The sequence below is a fragment of the Orbicella faveolata genome, unplaced genomic scaffold (genome assembly GCF_042242905.1).
Source record: "Orbicella faveolata isolate gen_17 unplaced genomic scaffold, um_ofav_v1 contig_15, whole genome shotgun sequence".
Taxonomy (NCBI): domain Eukaryota; kingdom Metazoa; phylum Cnidaria; class Anthozoa; order Scleractinia; family Merulinidae; genus Orbicella; species Orbicella faveolata.
Genome location: NW_028301542.1, coordinates 3,479,948 through 3,503,104, shown reverse-complemented (window position 1 = coordinate 3,503,104; position 23,157 = coordinate 3,479,948). Strand labels below are relative to the sequence as shown.

General features: G+C 39.4%; 2 protein-coding genes across 2 annotated transcripts; both read left to right on the top strand.

Moving 5' to 3' along the window:
• Positions 1 to 33: 33 nt before the first annotated feature.
• Positions 34 to 15,227, top strand: LOC110048924 (methylmalonate-semialdehyde/malonate-semialdehyde dehydrogenase [acylating], mitochondrial-like). The gene is made up of 18 exons (XM_020754680.2): positions 34 to 163; positions 1,198 to 1,242; positions 1,673 to 1,747; positions 2,061 to 2,222; positions 4,852 to 4,930; positions 5,862 to 5,985; positions 6,600 to 6,630; positions 7,510 to 7,657; positions 8,062 to 8,126; positions 8,213 to 8,269; positions 9,044 to 9,103; positions 9,406 to 9,535; positions 10,964 to 11,061; positions 11,462 to 11,545; positions 12,025 to 12,099; positions 12,431 to 12,535; positions 13,559 to 13,657; positions 14,731 to 15,227. The coding sequence occupies exons 1-18, from the start codon at positions 113 to 115 to the stop codon at positions 14,830 to 14,832; spliced, it is 1,590 nt and encodes a 529-aa protein (XP_020610339.2). The 5' UTR covers positions 34 to 112; the 3' UTR covers positions 14,833 to 15,227.
• A 1,052-nt stretch (positions 15,228 to 16,279) lies between these two features.
• Positions 16,280 to 22,901, top strand: LOC110048925 (uncharacterized). Its single transcript, XM_020754681.2, has 2 exons — positions 16,280 to 17,370; positions 19,076 to 22,901. Exons 1-2 carry the CDS (start codon positions 16,516 to 16,518, stop codon positions 19,538 to 19,540), a joined length of 1,320 nt encoding a protein of 439 aa, XP_020610340.2. The 5' UTR covers positions 16,280 to 16,515; the 3' UTR covers positions 19,541 to 22,901.
• The last annotated feature ends 256 nt before the right edge of the window (positions 22,902 to 23,157 follow it).

The following is a 23,157-nucleotide window of genomic DNA, read 5'->3' as shown; positions in this document are numbered from 1 at the left end:
GCTGCCCCCTGACCCTCCCTCCAAACTCTACATAAGCCCCTTGGCATCTGGTCCCCGTTCTTTTCCACGTTCGAATTTTGGTCACAGACCTCATAAGATTAGTAAACGAAAAATGCTTCGATCTGCCAGCTCTTTTTCGCGTTTGCTTAACAGCAGCAAAAAGGTAAAGGTAAACTGTAGCTGGGTGCGTGTGTTTTTCTAGGAGAAAGTCTTCGCTATAGATATTTTTAAGTGCTATTTCATCAATTTGTACATTTCGAAATTTCTCTGGCGTTACGTTGGTCAGGTTACTAATGTTATCAAGCTTATTTTAATGCGTTCTGTATACCCATGTATATATTAGTGTACAGTACGTTTTTAAAATTGGCCTTACCTCACTTAAATACAGTAACAAAGTGATCTCAACAGTTGGAGTGAAGTAGAAATATCTTATTTATATGACGCATGACACCAGACTAGACGTGTTAATAATATTGAGCTTATTGACTGTGCGTGCCAGACAGGAAAATATTTGGCTATGGTCCTCAATGCTCTCGGTCCATATGTCCATGTGAGTCCTGACCTTGAGCCAAATATTTTCCTATCTGACCCAACCTTATAGTCAACAATTATTTTATACGACCTTTGGTTTGTAGCGAGGGCCTCCTGGGGGTAGCCTGTGTGCATCTGTCCTCTTCTCTTAAAAAGTTGGGAAGAATGTAGATTTACGCTGGTTTCCTGGGTGGGTATCCATGACAACACTGTGGGAAGCAACCACTAGGCACCACCACACTGAAATATATCAGTGGAAGTAAAATACTTACCCTGTACTTACCTGAAGGAGGGAAGGGCTGAAATGGCCTGACAAGAGCTGTAAATTCACAGGCCGCCCTGCACAACCCCACAGGCAGTCCAGCATAGAGGAGGGTAACTGCTGGCCACTACAGTTGTCTCAAGTTTAACTTAGCCTAAATTATATTTAGCCACATTACATTATCCATATCATCTGGAGCCCTAAAAAATTAACCCACGCAAAAAAGTGGTAGGACTACAGGGCTACCAACCCTTCCCCCTCTGTAATACCCGTGTAGTGTTCCATATGGGGTAGTTACATGTCAGGATGGTCTTGTTTTGAATGAGTCAATATTGTCAAGTCATGTTATCTGATAGAATCTAGCGCGATTGTTCAGTTTAATTCTTGTTTTCATTATCACATAGACGGCTCCATTGGCAGCAGCATGGAAGAGATTTTATGGTGATGGTGTAAGTGTTGAAAACACTAAGCCTTTATATATGAATTTTTTAGGATCAACAGTGCTTCCTAACAAACAAACATTTTGTTTTCATTTGCCATTTACATAACAGTTTTATTGAGAAATTAAAAACATTTTAAGAAAGAATACCTCACCAATATACAAGATGGAATCATAGTGAAATAGGCCCTTTGCATGATCCAGTCAAATGGTACAAAGTCACACATGCTAGGATGCAAGTTGCACAGTGGGACTTCCAAAACAAAAGCAGGTCAAGATGGACTGGTACGAGTTGCTTTGTTTTGGAAGTCCCACCGCGCAACTTGCATGTGTGATTTTGTACCATGTGACCAGATCATGCAAAAGGTCTCAGTTGTCGAGTTCCCTACTTAGTTCTATTCTCATTAAGTCAATGTTGCCTTTGCCTTTTTTTCTGAAAGTCAAACACAAAGCTGTTTATCAATGGCCAGTTTGTTGAGTCCTCGACTGACAAGTGGATTGACATTCACAATCCAGTAAGTGCACATAATTTTCTTAGTTATTCTTTTGACTGGTTCTTTCTGTTAGTCACACAAGGCTTGGTTTTTAATTCTCAAAATTCTGGTAAAATTATTGTTGGACTGAGTGAAGGAAAATGCTTTTTGGTTTGAAGAATCGGGAGTTTCCAAAAATTGTATATTTGAAAAATTGATATAACTCCACTGTGTATTGCTGGAACACTTCTCTTCCAGTACAAGAAGCTAACTTTAATTTTGTTCTCAAGGCATGTTGTTACAGAGATGTATTACATGATGTTCAAAATGATACAATTTAATACATTTTTCTTAGGCCACTAATGAAGTCATCTCTAGGGCCCCTGAGACCACCAATGCTGAGATGGAATCAGCTGTTGCCGCAGCAAAAACAGCCTTTCCTGGTTGGGCCGATCAGTCCATTCTGTCTCGGCAACAAATCATGTTTAACCTTCAGCACCTTGTCAAAAAATATATGGTATGAAGTCAGTTAGTTTCTTTATTGTTGATGTCTTAGAGTTCACACACTGCCCAGGAGAACGGCTTCCTTCCTTAGACAAGCACCGTAAATCCTCGAATTAGCTCCTCCCCTTTAATAAGCGGCCCCTTCAAATAAGCACCCCTCCTATTGGCCAAAATCTGAGATAAGTTCCTCCCCTGGAATAAGCCCCCCTCACCGGCCTCCCCATGTTTTATGGAATATTACTGAGAAAAGAAACAATAACAGTTTTCATCGTGCTCGATCACAAGCAAGTGATTATCGACTCATTCAAGCACTGCACATTGACCATTGCAATGGATGGTAGTGAAAATCTGCTGATTCATTGCCTAATGCCCAACTGAATCTTGTGCAGCAGGCCAGCCAAGACTGGCTAAAGGGGTTATATTATGTAATTCTTCAAGAGAGACAGGATCTTTCTGACACTTCTGAGGGACTGACATACATATAAAATTACAAAAAAAAAATTATTTCTGACCATGATTTGGGAAAAGTTAAAAGAGCATCTGGTCAATTAAGTGCCTCTCTCAAATAAGCACCCCGGGTGCTATTTCGAGGATTTCGGGTATTAGGGAAGTTTCTGTAATCAATGGCAGTAGAGAGTATGGATTTGGTGTATAGCCAGGACAAAAAATTCTGGCCATTGTGAAAGTGAAGTGGTTACCACAGAGAGGTAATCATTAGGAGAGGTTTATCTGCATTTAATCACATGTTTGTTAAAGTGCCACTGAAACGAAATTTTTGTATGTGAGATTTTTGCTTAGTAATAAAGTTTCAACCTTACTTGGAAACACTGTACACTTTTTTTCGCATACGGTAAGCGAAAACTGCTTTTTCAGCCGTTCGAAGTTGGCTAGTTAAGCCCAAAATTGGCGGCCATTTTGGCGCGGCCAAAACAGCCTAGTGACGTCACTGGTTGTATTACTCTCATGCCGCGCTGAAAATTTAGAGTGATTATGGGAGAAGAGATTACTGTTCGAAGCCCCCTAAAAAACATCTTAAGGACATCCCAGAGCTGTAAAGCAGATAATAACAGTAGCCTTAGACATGAAGAGGTCGAGAGTCGATCCTGGGGCTTTCCAGTCTATTTAATTGGATATTTGCAGGATATTTTATGTAAGCAAGCAAACGAGTGGGAGTTCTTAGATCGCAAAATGATCGGGACTCTTGGTGAAATGGCCAGCACTCAATTAAACAATATCTACACTCATAAAGTAAAAAAGACATGAAAACAAGAGAAAGCGGCTTTTGAAAATATTATCCAGAGTGCTGCTGCACGAATCGCAGCAACAACGCTTCGAGTTTTCGAGTCGCTTCGCTTCGAGGAAACCAGACACGTTGTGAGTTTCACAGCGGACAAGATTGTGCCACAGTGACCTTTAGTCCAGTTGTATCTGCTACATCCTACAAGTTATCACAACAGCAAAAATTTAAGAAACCTTCTTTTATATGAGGGAGCGAATTTAAACTATAAAGGTAAACTAAGCTGCCATGACCCTACAGGTATGTTTTCAGGAAACGAGAGAAAGCGTGACAATGTCGGCGGCGAAAGGTCATATATGCAAATTGGTTCAAATTCCGTTTAATGAATCTTCGAAAGGAGTGTAAACTAGCGACGTTTTAACGAATTGTTTTGAACTTGGATACTATTAAATGAAGATCATAGACATAAGTATTGCTAAAGAACTCAAAGTAATCCATCGGCCGTGAAATATTGCAATTGGGAGATACGTGTAAAAGAGAAGCGAAATTCCCGCTTTGTTTGCGGCGATAAAGCAAACCCTGCTGCGGATCACAATTTTCAAAGATTCATTTTGTCTACCACAAGAACTTTCACTTATTAGTATCATAAAACGATGCCCTCTGTGTGCAAAGAAGTACTCGACTCAAAGCTTGTGGACTGTTGATAACTTCGTGATTGTGCGGATGGCTGATGCGCTTCTGGCTTTTAATGCTGTAAAGTTGCCGAGGATAATATTCGAACCTTGTAATAGACCTTAGATTAACGTGAGAATCCAAATTTCAGAACCAGGCTGAAAACAGACGACGAAATACCGTGTTTAGGCTTCAGGACGTGATATAAAAGTTACCACAATTGTCTTCGAAATCTCCAATCGAGTACTCCAGATGTTCGAAAAGTATACTGAGCTGTTCTAATCTGTAGTATTTATTTTGGTGAATCTACGCTCTCTGGCGCCCTCCAACGTTTATGATGTGTATTTCCTGTCAAGGCTGGACAGAAATTACAAGGTAGAAAACTAGTAGGTATCGACAATATGAAGAATAAACTTGAATAAATCAAGTGAAAACAAGAGAGGATCTATAGCGCTTCTTGCGTGAATACAACCAGTGACGTCACAAGGTCCTTAAACTCGGTTCCAGAGCCCGGACACAGTTTTGCTCCAAAAAGTCGATTTCAACAGCTAAAAAAAGCACTTTCCGTTAGGATTTGACAGAAATAAAGTCCACCATTACTTTAAGCACGTTTGAAACTATAGATTGGGATAATAAAAGAGAGTACGAAAATTTCGTTTCAGTGGCACTTTAAATAAATTTAAAACCAAACAAATCAGGATTTCAATCTTGAATCTTGTCATTTTTTTAACAGAAAGAAATTGCTGATATAATCACCATGGATACTGGCAAGACAACAGCTGATGCTATGGGCAGTGTTCAAAGAGGACTACGTATGTTTTTTTTGTTTCTAAATGGAGACAATCAGTTGGTTTATCACCTGTCAACCTGAAGATATACCTGCCAACTTTTTTTGGGTTATAGGCGTGAGATTTTTATCCTGGGAGTGCTGGGTTTTTTGAAGACATCACAGACATATCTGAATATTCCAAAAGACATCCGAAAACTTCCGAAGACGTCTGAAGTCTTCCAAAATTTGCATGCAATAGGAGAAGCAGAAACAGCCCTGACATTTCCCAATCCCAGGCTCAGGACATGTATTTCTAAACATGACCTTGCTCCCAGTACTTTCTATTTGAAGAAGGAAGGTATCGTCATTTACACATAGTTTTTGTTTCTTGCATTGGCTTGAGTTTGCATATTTTTGGAAATTGTGTCAAGCAAAGCTGCAACCACTCACATTTTTCAATCAGGCGTGAGAATTAAGCCTGCAAGCATGAACCAGTGTAAGATATTTTAAGTTTTTAATCCGCAGGCGTGAGAGTTGGTAGGTACAGTAGGAAAACTTCAATGCTATCAGCTGGCTTAAATATTCATAGTTTAAATATTATTCTCTTACTAACTGAACATGAGGGCCATACTGGGGAATTAATTGGCCTGAGGTCATGGTGCTGGCCTGTATGGACTGAGCCCTGTGAGGTACATACAAAAACCACTGAGGGGCCAATATTCCTCAGTCCTGCCTGAGCCAGCTAAGTTAGTAAGTAGTTTATTATGTCAATGGCACTCAGGCCATGCTTGCTGGCTCTCAAAAACAACAAAAAAAATGGCTTGTGACCAGAAAATGTCGATATGGCAAAATCCCAACCAGGAAAGAACTAATCGGAAAATAATTATTATGCTCAGATTTACCTCAAGACTACCTTGCCACATTATAATAAAACATATTTTTGACCAATAGTGTTTGATATTTTTTGTTTTCAGAGGTTGTTGAACATGCCTGCTCAATCACTTCTCTACAGATGGGTGAAACAGTGTCACAGATCACCAAGGACATGGATACTTATTCGTACAGGGTTCCATTGGGTGTCTGTGCAGGAATCACCCCGTATGTTGATTATTATGATGCGGCTCAACTTTTCTAATCTGAGCACAACATTCTCATGGTTGACAAAGACCTTGAAAAGCTTGGATCACGTGTACTAAAGGCATCCATGGTCAAGTGTCGTTCGATACCCTTGATCAACCCCTGATCGATACTCAATCAACACTCCATCGACACCTCGATTGACACTCCATCAATATCTCGGTCGACAGTTGACTAAATTTTGTTAGATTCACATGAGTTGGTCGACGCTTGGCTGACTATTGACCAACTGTTGATCAAGGTCAATAGAGTGTTGACCGAGTGTAGATCGGGATGTTGATCGAGTATTGATCAAGATGTCAATCCAGGGTATTGATCGAGATTGTGGATCGACACTCAACCGCACGTGCCTTCAGTACACATGGTCCAAAAGTTGTTACAAATAGAAATGGTGATAGTTTATAGGCAATATAATCATTTTATCATTGGTTAAAAAATGCCCCCAGTAATTTCTTATCTCAAGCCCCTGTTGGTTTATCTCTGCGATTCTCCCAGTTGCTTCATCTGTAAAAAATTCATAAATAGTTGTATGGAGATTTTAAAGGTTGACATTGTGGACTATTGTTTGTTCCCAGGTTCAATTTTCCAGCAATGGTGCCATTATGGGTTAGTTCAAATAATAATGATATACAGTGAAACCTATATTAAACGGACACCTTTGGGACCCTCACTAGTGTCCACTTAAAACAGGGTGTCCGCTCTAAACAGGTTCAGCAATAATAGTTAATTGTTAACCCTTTTGTAACACAGTGTAAGATCAAAGACTGCTCATAACACAATGTCCAGACAGACAATGCACCAATCTGGAATAATCTACTTAGCTTTAAAACTTATGACATTCGGTGAACAATGTTAAAGGAGTCTGAGCTGAGCTTCAAGAAGTAAAATGCCCTTAAGTGTCCGCTTATTGCAGATTTTGAGCAACAAAATGGCTTAATATTGGTTTCTGCATCGGCTTAACAGAGGTGTCTGCTGAATGCAGGTTTATTTTACAGTAAATGTGGGAAGGAAATGTAGGGACTCAAGCTGGTGACCACTCAGTAGATTTTGTCTGTTTAATAAGGGGTCTACATTATACAGGTTGCCTGGCCTGTAATAATAAATAAGTTACTAGGCTCAATCATAAAATCCACGTCCTTTTTCATCACAACAGTTTTTAAGTGACATGCAATTGTAGTGTCTATAGTTGTTTGTTTTTTCATGACCTGATATCTGCAGTTGTCCTTTTTACAAAACAATGTTTAGTGTGAGTAGTCTAAGCTTCAATGAGTCACATCTATCCTTTAAATGCTAGTAGCTGTTTATGAGGATTAATTCTGTTGGTAAGCAAACATCACCAGTTGTGGACACTTGTTCTGCTTCCTGCAAGTACCCTCTATACTATTATAGTACCTAAGCTAATGCTTTTTGGCAACCATCTGACTATGTACAAACTCTAAAAGAAAACCTGTTTACGGTAATAACACGTGGTAAATGTCACTGCAGATGTTTCCTATGGCACTGGTTTGCGGCAACACAATGGTCATGAAACCATCTGAAAGGAACCCTGGTGCCACCATGTTTATCATGAAACTGGCACAAGAAGCTGGCATTCCTGATGGCTGCGTAAATGTTATACATGGATCTGTTGAACGTAATAATATTTTTTATGTTTCTGTCAATAAAGAACATTTTGTTCCCTTTTAAAGTTTCATGGTCTTGAGACCTAACATTCCAAATTAAAGTTCTTTTGAATATCTTTATGGCCTCAAATTTGAACCAAAACAGAATGTCTGTAAATTCCTGGCTGGTAATGTAATGGTGACACACTGGTTGTTTTGATGCTTGGAAAGTTGAAAAAGATACACGTAACAGTGTATGAGGGACATGTGACACAACATACATGTTTGATGCAAACCTGCCACCCAACACATGCCCATACACACTAATAAAATAATTTTTTGTGTGTGACATCTGAGGAGCAGACAGAACTACTTTCGGTAGTTTGGTGGGAATGCAATCATAATACTGAACAGCTTTTATTTTTTTAATTTGTAGCTGTCAGATTCATCTGTGAGCATCCTGACATCCGTGCCATTTCATTTGTTGGTTCAGACACAGCTGTAAGTGTGTAATTTGAAATTTCCACTTATTCTTGTCTGAATTAAAAACAGCAGACATTTATAAAGGAATTTCTTTTACTTTTTAGGGAAAATATATCTATGAAACAGGTTCCAAGCATGGAAAAAGAGTGCAGTCTAACATGGTAAGTTTTCCAAAAATTCATTGTGTTGTTTCAGAAAATATCCCACCTCCCATACAGAAGGGATTTTTCTCTAAGACACCCTGCCCCCACTTCTGGAAATTCCAATTAAGTTTCATACATTTCTTTCTCCACTCTTAAAGAACCCTCCATCCCCCCAGGGACCCTTCTGTTGGGGGAATACTTAATTTTTCTCTAATTTCGTATGAACTGAAAGGCAAAACTAACGGTCATTGAATGTTGTATTTGCATTCATCATGTACCTGCAACTTCCTTTGTCACTATATTATTTCACTTTCATGTCTATATCAGAATATGAGACTCTTTGAACCATGCTTTCAGATAGTAGAAATTGTGTTCCATTGTTGTTGACCAAAGTACTCTTTCAGCTTCAGCATTGTTGGGAAGAACTAGCTTAAAAGAAACTTTGTGTGATCATTATTGATCAAATCAACAACAAAGTGATGTGTTATTTGCAAAATTCTTGCTGAATCCCGATTAAACAGTGACGTAAGACAGCAGATGATGTGTAACCTCTTTTCTTGTCACCTTTTGTTAAATAGCCTCTTCTACATACTGGTAATTTATGTATCAGTAGTGATAAATATATCACACTTGCAGTTTTTAAGAGTAAAGCCGGCAACCAAATGTTGGAAATATTTGTATGATAGGAAGCCAAATTCTCCCAACTAGTACTGCAAGGAATGTATAGACAGTAGTTTGGAGAATTTTTTAGTTGATGTTAAGAATATCTCTTTTATCTTCTTCTTCCTAAAGGGAGCAAAGAACCATGGCGTTATCATGCCTGATGCTAACAAGGAAAACACAATAAACCAGGTTTGTGGTCATATTAAAAAAAAAAAAACATTCCTTATTTCTAGTAAGTTAGAACTGCAGTCAAGTACATGTTTTGGAAAACAAGAAATGCTGTGGGAACATTGACTAAAGGTTACTCTGCAAACAGTTGGTTTCTCCTATGCAACTAACTGCTCACAGGGCAGCCATAGACGAGTATTTCCAGAGCTTTTTTGAGTTTTTTTAAGCTGTTTCAAATTCTTTGTATGTTTATTAATTTATTGAGGGGTCTATATTGTCATGGGTGAATGTGAAAATACAATTATTTGCTCCTTATGTTTTAGCTCGTTGGAGCAGCATTTGGTGCCGCTGGTCAAAGGTGTATGGCTCTTACCACAGCGATATTTGTTGGAGAAAGCCAAGAATGGATTCCAGATCTTGTAGCCAAGGCTAAAGAACTCCAAGTTAATGAAGGTGTGTTTTAAGTACAGTCGAACCTCTCAACAAACGGCCACCTTGGGGACAGAGAAAAGTGGCCGTTATGGGGAGGTAGGGGTGTAATATGACACTTTTTTTTCGGGGTGCAACATTTGTTTTCTTAAAAATACTTATTTTAACATAAACCGTACGCAACACAATCAAAATATATCAGTAAAACAGAACTTAACAGAAACAGAGGCCAACGAAGCGTGGTGGTGACCTCCTACAATAAAAAATGGGTGGCTGTATACACTGCTCGTCTATCAGTTGTTAACAATTGTTAACTATCATTTTGGCAGTAGAGAGGTTAAGTCCCGGCCAAACGATCGCAACATTTGAGCGCAACATATCGCAACATTGTTGGTCGCAGCATGTTGCGTGTAGCCTGCGAGCAGGCTCACGTTGGAGTACAAGCGCGCGCGGCGTAGCCGTGAGCGCGAAATCGAGCGGCGAAGCCACCAGACTCCTTCCCGCAGGATCGCTTTGCCCTTCGCAGCTCACGCGCGACTCAAAGGTGAGCCTGCTCGTAGGTTATGTTGCGCGCGTTTCGCCAACCTTTTGCGACGTGCTGCGACATGTTGCAACATGTTAGGTATCGTTGGCTCAAAGTTGAAAATGGTCAAATTTTTCATGCAACATTTGTGGATGTTGCATGATGTTGTAGTCGTTTGGCCAGGTTCGTGCAACAATGTTGCGCGCGGGTATGCACACTAGTTCGATTTTCAATACCCAACATGTCGCAACACGTCGCAACAGGGTGGCCAAACGCAAGCAACATGTTGCCCCCAACAATGTTGCGATATGTTGCGTTCAAATGTTGCGATCGTTTAGCCGGAGCTTGCAAGTACTGGGCCAACAATGTTGGGATATGTTGTGCTGATCGTTTGACCAGAGCTTCACAACTTATACTCAAAGTTTTGACAATTTCTTGCCTGGAGATTTTTATACCATTTCCCTTCAATTCGAAAGTTCTGTTATTTTGGATTGAATGTCCAGTTCCCACAATCTTAACTAAATGAAGAGAAATTTGTGGAAATTTACGCTTGCGCTTGTGCTTATGCCTGCGTCAAGGCCGTTTTCACGTTGAAATAAGAAATATTGTGCTTGCCCTTGTACTTGCGTCCCTAGTGAAAACCAGGTTCAAGACGGAATGTCAGTCTTTTTTTCCTCCACTTTCTTATCTTCCTTTTCTTGCTCTTTTCTCTCTATTTTTTTTGTTTTCATCGCTTGGAGTGATTTTAAGGCCTCGAGGAGTCGTGAAATCAAAGTGCATATGGGTGATTTGGTTCAAAGTATTGACATGGTTTTCATAAATCCAGTCATATATATAGTTATTACAAACTGAACATTTCTTTGATTAATGAGAATGTAGCTCTAAACCTCAGTGCAAGTAAAAAAATTGTTTTCATTTCATTTCTGTAGGTCACCAGCCTGGTGCAGACCTTGGGCCTGTCATTTCTCCGGCATCAAAAGAACGTATCTGTAATTTGGTGCAGTCTGGTGCTGAACAGGGAGCTAAGGTAACCTCAATGGGCGGAATTCTCCGAGTGAAATTCCGACAGCAGTCGGTATGTTCTCGCCAGCCTATCGGAAATAAACGAAGCCGAGAGAACTCGACAGAGACACGGTTTAATGTTTCTTCTTGGGATACCACAATGATATATAAGTAACTTGTGCTTAATTGTATGGCTCTGATAGAACTGTCCGCTTTTCCAATTTCAGCCTTGCTTGGACCACCTATTTAAACGATTAAAGCAAGCGTAAAAAATTTCCACGAGTAAAATTTTGTAAACCTGATGCTAGTTTTAAATATCCGAGTCACGCCATAACTTTTGAACATTTGGAAGACAGCAGATAAAAGGCCTGGCAACACTTTGAATACAAATTTCTAATCTAAAAAATTCTGTTTCCCTTCTCTAGATTGAGTTGGATGGCCGTGACGTGAAAGTAAAGGGTTTTGAGAAAGGAAACTTTATTGCACCAACCATCGTGTCTAATGTCACAGTAAGTAAACGTGACTAGCCAGTTTCTGAGTGTACTCAGCCGAGCTCTTTGATTGGTTACAAAATATCGTGCAACCAACGTGTTTTAGCCAATAGGAGCAAAGGTGCTGGTTTTTTGTTGTTGTTTTTTCAGTCAATCACAGGCACACCAACCATGATGTGGCTGGCGCCCGTTTTTTTTTTTAGTTATTTACATTCCTTGTGATTGGTCAGATGCGATTACTCTGATTTTAGTTTCACTTCAGTCATTGCAAAAGGTTTTTAGCACGGTTTCCATGAAGCAATATGCATCCTTGTTTTTATAAGCAACACCTTTTCTCTTGTTTATCAAGAATAGGCGCCTGTGTGCTTTGATCAAGTGGACTTCTCGCTGCTGAAAATAAACACCTACACCGCTAACAATCCTAGAATTTCTTCTATAAGGATGTACAGTTCAAAATATCATTGAGTTATTAATTGTTTTTTGCCTTCCTATTTTAGCCGGAAATGACGTGTTATAAAGAGGAGATCTTTGGACCTGTTTTGATCACTATGAATGTGGACACACTGGATGAGGTACCCTGAATGATCAACAAGTATTTTTCCCTCGTAATATCAAAACATTTTAAGGCATACAGGCGACGAGAATAAAGTGGGTGAGATTTTTTGGATGCAATACCGAAATATCTCACAGTCTTACTAACATTAAAAGAAGTTTACCATAAAGTTATTCGTTCGTGCGTGGGTTCGTTCGTTCGTTAGTTCTTGCGTTCGTCTGTCAGTTTTTTTGTTCGTAACACCGGTTGGACGGAGCTTAATTCCAGCTCTCCTTGAGGCGTAACAGTAACTCGCTAAATTAACTAAATTAACCTTTACCTAACTGAGTTTTGTTTTTCTTGAATTCAAGGCCATTGACATAGTGAACAAAAACCCGTATGGTAATGGTACCGCCATCTTCACGAACTCTGGAGCGATCGCACGAAAATACCAACACAAAGTCGATGTTGGACAGGTGTGTTTAAATCTTCATTGCGTGTTGTTTTGTTTCATACAAGAGAAGACAAAGGGCGAGAGAGTTAATCCCCACATAGGCCTTATGTGGAGGCGCGGTGGGATCATGGTTAGTGCGCTCGTTTCCGGATCGAGCGGTCCGGGTTCGAGCCCTGGCCGGGGACATTGTGTTGTGTTCTTGGGCAAGACACTTTAGTCTCTCACAGTGCCTCTCTCCACTCAGGTGTATAAATGGCTACCAGCGAATTTAATGCTGGGGGTAACCCTGCGATGGACTAGCATCCTATCCAGGGGGGAGTAGAAATATTCCTAGGCGGTTCATGTTACGGAAACTGGGATAAGCTCCGGCTTGGTGGGCCACTTGGCTCGTGTGCAGACTTCTTTCAGGGTTTGAGCCCTGGCCAGGGACATTGTGTCGTGTTCTTGGGCAAGACACTTAACTCTCACAGTGCCTCTCTCCACCCAGGTGTATAGATGGGTACCGGCGAATTTAATGCTGCGGGTAGCCCTGCGATGGGTTAGCATCCCATCCAGGGGGGAGGAGAAATAACCAGACATATTACGTGAATGTATTTGTGCAGGAAGGAAATGCGAACATACATGTGAACAGCAGATGAGCGATGATGAAGGATATCTTGGGTTAATTTTATGTATTTGTAATTCTCCTATTATAGTTTTTCTCACTATGTTAGGAGTAAGATGTTAAATAACCTCTTCCTAACCTCTTCCTAACCTCTTCCTCTCCGCGCTTTCTTATTTTTTTTTCGCGCTGCGCCCCAACTAACTAAACGCCTGGAAGAGGCTGGTTGTTAAAGATTAAAGAAGTCAATTTAATCGCGCAAAGACAAACTTTGATTTGCAGCATTCAATTTGTGCCGTAGGGTTATCGTGAGCTTCTAGTATGCAACAAAGTTGTAACAAATATATCGTCCCTGAAATGGTACAGAGAGAGGATTAAATTTAGTTGTATGGCAAGTGAGAAGAGAATTTGTGCGGTTTATTTACGTTAAAATTTTTTGCTCAGATTGGCGTCAACGTTCCCATCCCTGTTCCACTGCCCATGTTTTCGTTCACCGGATCGCGTGGATCTTTCTTAGGAGATTCGCACTTTTACGGGAAACAGGTAATGCCCAATAGATTAAATTTCACTCGATGTACTTTTTATCCTATTTTCATTTCTTAGGCTGTGTTCACACTTGGTGCCCAGAACGGTGCTAGAGTATGATTCTTGTTGGGCATGTGTGAACACAACTTTTTTCCAAGTACTCACACCAGAATTCAGGCACAATGTTCGAGCCTGGGTGCAGGGTCTCGACCGTGTTCTCGGGCACGAAATGGTCCTTGGGTCTTTAGATTAAACCGCGTCTGAACGCAACACCATTTTGTGCCACTGCCCAGGCACCAGTGCTTGGGCACCAAGTGTGAGCTCAGCATTAGATCTCAGGCGTGGGTTGTTCGAAAGGTGGATAACGCTATCAACCATATAACCAATATCCTGTGGATAGCGTGGTTTGTTTTTTCAGCACATATCCACTGGATAGTGATTTATCCGGTGGATAGCGTTTTCCAGCCTTTGAACAACTCGAGAAAGAGAAAGAAGAAGTCCAGGTTCCTGGCTAGCGAGTGTAATAAGGCAGAGTTTTATATGTCCATGCATGTTTGTTTGTAAATACTCTTTTTATGCGGAGCTAGACTATCAGTAAGGGGTTTAGATGATTTGCATTACGAGTGACGTTTGGAAATTCTCACAAAATTCAGTGCTCCAGCCTTAAGGCGGGTGCCATTTGAAAGTATTCTCAGACTAAGAAGACGAGTGGTGCAAAGCTTCGATCGCTCGAGTTTTCATACGATTACACATTTATTTCATGAGTGAGGAAATTACGAATGCGCCTGTAGTAATTAGCTTTGGAATGCAAATTAAAAAGAATAACGATAAATTATTCGGCCAGCTCTCAGCCAACCAGAGTGACGTAATTTACGGAATTACGGAAAACCGACCGTGTGGATACAGTCAACAGCAGTTTGATGCCAATATTGGGGGGGGGGGGGGGGTGGGGTGGGGGGATAAATCAGGTTACCCTTTCCCCCACCCCCGGAGGCTAAGATTTGTTCGAACGTAACGTCACTAACTCGTGTTACCTTTATCGACCTCAAGTTGGCTAGAGTATTGACTTTTTCTGTCTTTCCTTTCTTCAGGGTATCAACTTTTACTTAGAAGTCAAAACCATCACAAGCCTTTGGAGAGACGAGGACGCCGAAGCTCTTAAGGCCCCGACAGCTTTCCCCACCATGAAATAAACCGAGCGAGCATCATCAACATTTGCAAGAAATTCTTCTGATGGCATGAGAGCACGGAATATAACTGCCTTAACAAACTCGACGACCATAAACTGGGATTTGAAAAAAAAATTAAGAGGAAAAACATTCCTGAGTGAAAACAATGTAGATTCGAACAAATAGCAGTTTTTTACTGGCTCGACGCCGCCATGGGGAGCGACCGTTAGCGATAATGGCGCGCGTGCTCCTAGGCTAAAACAGGGCTGAAAGCATGCCGCGCGGTCTTCACAGATTGTCAAGCTTGATTTTTAATGTTGATTCATCCTGATACTGCTATTTAAAGAACTCTTCATGAATGAAATGAATGCCGACCATAATAATCATCTAGTAATAAATATTTTTTTCCCACAGACGAATGACTTGTGTTGAGTTTGATCTGTTTCCAAGCTGTTTCCATGTAATTCCTCCTATAGGCTAACCTCGATACCATGACCTTTTCATGGGAACGAGGTTGACTGCGGGGTCCAACAAAACCGCCTGTTTTTTTTTTTTCACTTCTTGCATTCAAGAGAAAGTATAGGAATAGAAATGAAGGGATTTGATTATGCAATCGGCCTACCTACCATGCCAGGTGCAAGAGATATTTTAGAACGCAATGACCAGCTGATGGCAAACCATGGGGGATGCTCGGGTATATATGATAATGACACGAAGGCGACCACCTTTCTAAGGTTGGAAATTTGGGATCTGAGGACTGATCTTGCGGTTAGAGATTTTGTAGCGATTTTTTGGGTGAAAGATTTTGTTCAGGGTTTTTTTAGGTTTTCTCTCACTTTATATAGCAAGCAATTGTAATTTCATCAGTTCGGCATTTATAGACGTCTCGGACAGATGCAAATTACATGCAAATGACAATGAGAATTCCTGTTTTAGCGGAAGGAACTCTCCTCTTGATGCTTCGGACTTTTGGACTCTTGGGGTTACGTTCTGGGTTTTTGGATTTTTTGGGTCTGATGGAACCTTTTTGGGGTCCCACAATGTGATCTCCCCGTTACTATGGTATCCGAGTACCCCTAACGCCTCTTCCACCCCTTTCCCCCAACCGCCTTCCCTAGGATGGTGAAACTCCAGCTTCTTGAGTACAACACTCGCGTTGTTAAAAGCCTTTTTCAAATTTCCATTATTTTCGTCTTTTAAGTGTCTACTTTACCCGCAGACGCGAGCAAGCTAATGCATTTTCTGTATCTTACAGCGCGTATGTCTGGAAGTGATAGCACGTCAAGCTGTCTATTTTGCGTGAAAATAAATGCGTGGTTTATTTTATACGTGCGTAAATTCGCGAAATAACCTGAAGCGCTATTATGCGTGGGTTATAATTGTTGTCTAAGTGTTTCATCTGCTTGCATCTGAGGGAAAAAGCCGAGTCACGTCCTGGAAAGCGAAACGTAATCTTCTCTATTTTATCTTCGGCGCAGTCTTCGGCATGGACTCGCAAAGACTCCGGACGACTCGGTAAATGTTTCGTCATTCGGAAAAAAGTGCGAAGCCTGGGAACGAGACCGATGGCAACAAAATAACCATCGAGACAAGTTCGGCTGCAACAGATGTTTGTCTACGTTCGGAAATTCTCTCACAAGTTCAGTTTCAAACTCGTGAACTAACATGTTTTGATGCATGCGGAACGTTTAGTGTCATAGGGGAATAATGGCTGAAGGTGGTAGTCGGCCTTGGTCGCGCCATCGAAACCGCCGCCGACAAAACGACAGAGAAGGAAGGGAAAATGAAGAGATTGACCGAGATCTGCTCAGAGTTGTTCTTAGCGATTCTGAAGACTTCGTTCCTGAGGACGTAAAAAGCACATCGTCTGTTGCCTGTAGCTGTGCTTCAGATTTTCAAGAGGAGCAAACTGGCTGTAATTCGTCTAACGTGAAAAGCTGTCCGAACTTGAGCGATTTGGATCCCGAGATTCGTTCTCGCAGCTTTCGTTGGTTAGCCAGGCAAGTTAGTCGTCGGAAAAGTGCCAAGGAGTCTGGAAAACGTCCCTCTGATAAGAATCGTAGAAGTGACCGGGACAAGAATGGCCTTAGCTACCATGCTCGATGCCTACAAGAAGCGAAACGAGTCAGGCGAGCGGCCGAGTTGGAAGCTATCAACCGCAGGACGAGACCACAGCAAGCTCGGCGAAGAAGGCCCCTGAGTTTGCTTAACTTCAGGTCCGGAAACGATGAACGAGGAGTGCAGGATGCGGGAAGAAAGAGATTTTCGTTCTCTTGGGGGTTTCGACAGGACGATTCAACCACCCAAGCTGGTGAACGTCGCGATCGAGCCAACACAGTGCCCCCAAGACCGCTGTCACCAACACCACCGTCAGATGACTCTCCAACTGACGATGGAAGAACGAACGCGATGAGCTTCGATGAATTTGAGAGAAAAAGAAGAGAAAAGGCTCGTTTGAAAGCAGCGCAACATAAACTGGAGTATTTCCTCATCAGCGATATCGTTTCCATCACAAATTGCCCGTGGTATTGGGGGAAAATTAATAGGTTTGAAGCGGAAAAGGTGAGAGCTTTGTAACTTTTAACTTCATTAACCCGAATGATACAAGATGTTGGTAAAATTTCATTATTGTCATTGTCAAAAGTGCGGGAAGGTGTTACGCTTTTGTTTGGTTAGAAAGAAAGGTTAACAGTGGTATTTCATTTTCATTAGTTTTTGCGATTCATATCATACAAACTGGATAGTTTAGAGAACGTATTTTTTAATATACGTGGGCCATGCAGTAAAAACACAGTAGCTACGAATAAGAAAGGTTATGCTCGAAAATAAATTGATTGTAAAAGGGCAAAACATTTAAATTAGGTGAAAAATTGATGAGATGTTTAGCTGTTTTAGAAGCAGTTATCCTATTGTTAAAATGCCCCGGAAAAAAGACCAAGTCGTGAGATGTCAATTGGCACCTGCTTTGTCTCCAAAACCTGACACTTTCTAAAACGCATATTTTTATGAGTAATTTTGTCAATAGATTGTTACTAATGCATTGATCAAATTTCTCAGATGTCACGACAATTAATTATAGGAGGTTCGGTTTCATGAAGCAGCAAGAATTTGTAGAAAAAGAAAACTACTTACAGACTTTTGTTATATATCATTATATGTATGTCAAGCTGGTAGGCAGCAAATAAAATTTGGAAGCACTTCAAGAATGACATATATGGACAGTTTAATTTGTGGACACTGCCTGCAACAGTCGGGGAATTTTGGTCTAACTGCAAATGCAAACATTATACCATGAAAATTTTGCATAAGTATTTAATCACTAATTCTGATCTAAAATGAGTTCTTGTACATTTTGTGAACTGTTTTTCAATATCTAATTTTGCTTCAAAGCTTTTCTGCATACATCTCAGAGAATGATAAAATAATGCAAGTGGCTTTCTCAGGCCTAGGTGTTAAGGAAACTATATACGCCTACGTTAAGAACTCTGTCAGTTTACAAATTACTTAGTTTTTCCACGCCTAATGTTTGGACTTAATTTCATGTTTTGACCACAAGAAAGTTTAAAAAGACAGTTTAAATTGCCTTATAGTCTTATCAGTAAAATTCATAATTCCGATTGGTTCATCTTACATCTGGGTTGTCACCTAGTTGAAAAATATCAGCATAGGTGTTTGGTTATTGTGAGTATGCATGTACTTCTCTTTTTGTTTTTCTAAACCAAAAAAAGTTGCAATTCTGAAAAAAGTTTCAACAAATGTCTTGCATTATCCTATTTTTGAGCCAGGCAGTGATAAATTTCACTAGGACTTTGCACCTCTAATAGATATTTGAACACAGCTGTTTCAAGAAATATTGTCAGATTCAAGCATCAAGCTTATGTGACAAGACCAAACAATAAAAAAACTATTGACTAGGTCATATATTTTAGGCATGCACTTTGTTTTGACTTCCAAGAGATCTTTTGTCTTGTATATTTTTGCAGGGCTTCAGGGTTTTGCCACAGGTTTAGCAGAAATAGCACGTTTAAAGTAAAAACAAGGAAAGAAAACAAGTTTTTATTGCTGCTTTATGTCATCAATATTTTATTAGCACATATATTGCTTTTCATAATATTTTTCTTCTAATCCACCTTTTTCTCATTACAAGTGGGCTTAGTGCTTTCATCTGTAAACTTTCACTGCAATGAGTGTTAATATGCAAGCTTTCGCAAGAATAAAACCAGATGGACTGTTTGATAAATTGAACAATTATTTATTTTTACCTCAGATACTGGAAGGCTTTCCTGATGGAACATTCCTGTTACGTGACAGTGCGCAATACCACTATCTGTTCTCAGTGAGTTTTCGTAGATACTCCCGAACATACCATGCAAGGATTGAACAGTGGAAGCACAGATATAGCTTCGACAAACCAAGTGACTATTCATTCTGTTCAAAAAGTGTTTGTCTGTTGTTACAGCATTACTCTCGTGCAGAGCAATGCATGTATTATGAACCTCTGCTGTTGAAGCCGCTACACCGAACCAATCCAGTGTCCCTACAGGATCTCTGTCGCGCAACAATCTGTAGTCAGACAACTTTTCAAGGAGTCAGTGACCTTCCTGTACCGAATTCTATGAAGATTTTCTTGAGAGAGTTTCATTACAAAGTTCCAGTGAAGAGGACTGAAGAGAAAGGTACTCAAACACCAGCACCACGAAAGAGATTCAGTTTTTCATTCCACAGAGACTAGTATCCCAGCTTGGTGGATAGATTAATTTTTTTAGTTGTATTCTGAACTGAAGATCAAAGTGCATTATTGATCGGAGAACAAAAAGCATTCTAGGTGGGTCCCAAAGGGAAGGGAAAAAGTGATGCTGGGGGGAGGGTCTGAGGAGTCCTTAAAGCAATGAGCTGCAAAGAAAGGTTTGAATCTGGCTTGATGTTAACCCAAATCCGCAGCTCTATGTTCAAATGATAGTTGACAGTGAAAAAATGTCACACTTGGACTTACATTTGTGATATATACCAAATTGGTAGTAGAGTATGTCTTCATTTATGACTAGATGTTTTGATATTTTCAAAGACTTGAGGTGATTGAAACCCTTTTTGGTCTTTGGTTACTTCAGCTTCGTAAAAAGTGCATAAATATGGTTATAAATATGGACAACTTCTTTTCCAGAAGTGAAAAAGGAAAAAAAAACTTGTTCAGAGTATAAGTTAGAGTATAACAGCCATAAAATAATTTTGTAAACCAGTATATAATATATTTATTGGTTTTTGAAATAGTATTAACATAAAAGCCCTTGCTGTCCTTCCCAAGATAGTAATTAGCAACAATTGTAATATTCAGTTCAGTAGGAAAACAGATATTTTGAGGTAACCTGTCAACTGTTTAAAGCATTAGAGGTAGCATCTCAACTGCTTTGTATATATCAGGGGCTTCCTTAAGGGCCAGGTAGCTGGCAAATTGACCAACTTTGAGGACAATTTTGCCCACCTGATTTGACCATCCAGCAGAAAGTTTTTCTTGTAAAGAAGTTCTTTTTGAATAGTTTTGCCTGCCGTTGAAAACTAATTGCCACCCTGCTAAAAACAGTAATGAAACCCCTGATATAAAATCTTGTATTTAGACTGCAAGCAGCTGGTTTTGTTCCTGAAATCCTCCGCACAATTGGAAAATTTAAAATTATGCAAATTAGGGAAAGGAATGAGAAGGCAATGCAGCAAGACCATGTCTCTTGTCTTGATGAGCATTAGATTTGTCTTTTACGGGATAATGGACCTTTTCATGGATGTCACGCAACAATGTTTTCATATTGTTCAAGTAAATAAAAAAATCTCCTCCATAGTTCAATTTATCATGCTGAATTTAGTAAATCTATGAAGTTTCAGAAGAATCTGTTGCAAGCTTGTAAAAAAATACATGTATGGGACCCCGAACTTACAAAGAAGTGTAGGCCAGAGGGCAAGCGTTGCCCCCTGGTATGCATTTCTTTGATAAATGGAGTGGTGCAATTTATTTTTTGTTTGAATGAAAAATTCAGAAAAGCCCGACATTGGTGAAGAGGTCCATTGTTGTTGATGTCATTGTTTACATTTTACCTCATTAGTATATGACTTTGCATAGACAAGGCATCGTGCTAGATGCAAGTTGACTCCAAACAGCAGTGAATTTTGGTGCGTTGTGAATGTTTTAGCCCTTTTGGTGTAATATTAATGAAGATGATATTGGCGCTTTCAGAAACTGTGAAATATCTGGGTGGCAAAAGCACTAATGAGCTCTTACACTCTTTGTTAAATTTTGAATTTATAAACCCGTATCACATGAAATATATACTGGTAATACATCGGGTTCAAATTCCTTGGGACAGTTTTATAATGGTATGCCCTTTCAATGTTCAGAAGTGATATTCCTCTTAAAACTTGATCAGAAAGTGAATTACTTAAATAAAAATATGTTCATGAGGCAAATATTGTAAACAAAGATTAGTAACAGATTCCCTTGTAGCTAGCTGATTTGTAAATTATTTGATGTAAACGACTTCTCAAAAGGTCTTAAAAGAGGGGAGAAACCTTAGTAGTAGCTTATTAGAACTTTTATAATTATTGATATATGCAACTTTTTTAAACTTGCAAAAGTACAGGATTAGAACTAATATAGAGGTATATATTTAAAAGAGCACTTAACAAATAGAATATTATTTATTTCAGGGGACACAAAATAGATATTGTTGATTTGAAGTATATTGATAGTATTTAGTTTTGGTCATTTAAAAGTTCATGTTCATGTGTTGGAGAGTAACATTACAGTTCTGCTTAATTTTGGAGGGACATGTACCAGTACAACTTGGCATACTGGTTGCCTTGCTGTATTTTTAGGGAAAACGTCTTACTGAACTGTCAGGTCTATTTTCCTTTTTAATTTGAGCTGATTATTTCATTGCCATATTTGTGATTGAAACCTTAGTGTGTGACCATCCAAATTAAAGCTGTTGAGCAGTACTTTCATGTGGTACTGTTTTTTTATGCTGTGCAAGGTGGTTCAATCTTTTAAGTCTGGATGAAACCCTAGTGTGTGACAATTCAAATGTAAGCTCTTTTTTTGTGAGCTCTGTACCTTGCCACTGTTCTTGTCAAGGTTCTTTGTTCCTCTGCACATGATTAAGTCTGAAAGAAAGCAAACTCCTTGATAGATTATTAACAGTAATTTACAATCTTGTTTTGTTTTTGTTTCTAAGGCAGTCATGTTCAACTTTCATAATATGAGATTGAATACTTACAGTTTAGCTCAGCTAAGAGCATTTATTTTATTGCACCTTAACAACTGTGTTCCTATTACTTTTCATCATTTACATAAGGTAATTTAGCATTTGTATATGAACTAGTGTCTTTAAAAGTTACTGTTAATGTTTTGAGAAACAAGACTTATTTTTAAGTAAAAAAAAAAATTATGCTTATAAATTTCTTAAGCTCTTTGATAGAGCAAATATGGGTTATCTATATGTCAGTTACATTTAAGGCAAAATAATGATGAACACCTTCTCAGAGGACTTTTTCCATCTTTGTATCAATCTTTATTAACAGGTACAATGTCTGTATCTCACTTGTGCATAAGACATTTTTTGTGGACTGCAATGCAAGATTTTGCTGTCTTCACGATAATGTTTGCAAGACTTTCTCACTTAATACATTCATGCAACCCATGGTGAATTAAATAGAAAATAATACATGGGTGCACCTAGATATGGAATTTCTCTTCCATTGTTCAACTCAGTATCTCACAAGTGAGCACAGCGAACAAGTAAGATACAAAGTTGAACACATCAAAGGGAAATTTCATATCTGCAAGCAGCCATGTGTTATTTTGTTTATTTTATGAACATACTTATAACAATGTCAAAAGTTGTGCAAATGCCACACAATCATTTCCAAAAAAATTTCCGAAGATTACTGACAAATTTAAATACAGTAAAAAAATGATATCAAACATTACATCATCGATATCATGACAGTGAAGTTATAATTTTACATATGTTCAATTACGGCTCTCCTCAGAGCTGGAAGTCCTTGTAAAACACTGCAGTTTATGTAATAAAATATTACGTCTCCAATTTCTCTCTCTGCATTTCATATTTAGCAGTTTGACTTCGAGCTTCAGGCCTCAGTGTAAAAACCTGAAAAGCCACCAATCCAGAAGAAGTTTAGTAGTAAGAGAACAGAAAATTTGAAACAATATTGAGTTGGAAAACAACAGTTCAAAATAAAGGAATGTGTCACAGGGTTTTGGACTGTGGTACAGTAAAGCGAGGGCTTGAGCCTATTTACAAGTGCGATTAGCACTGTCGGTAATGTTTTGGTGAAGGTACT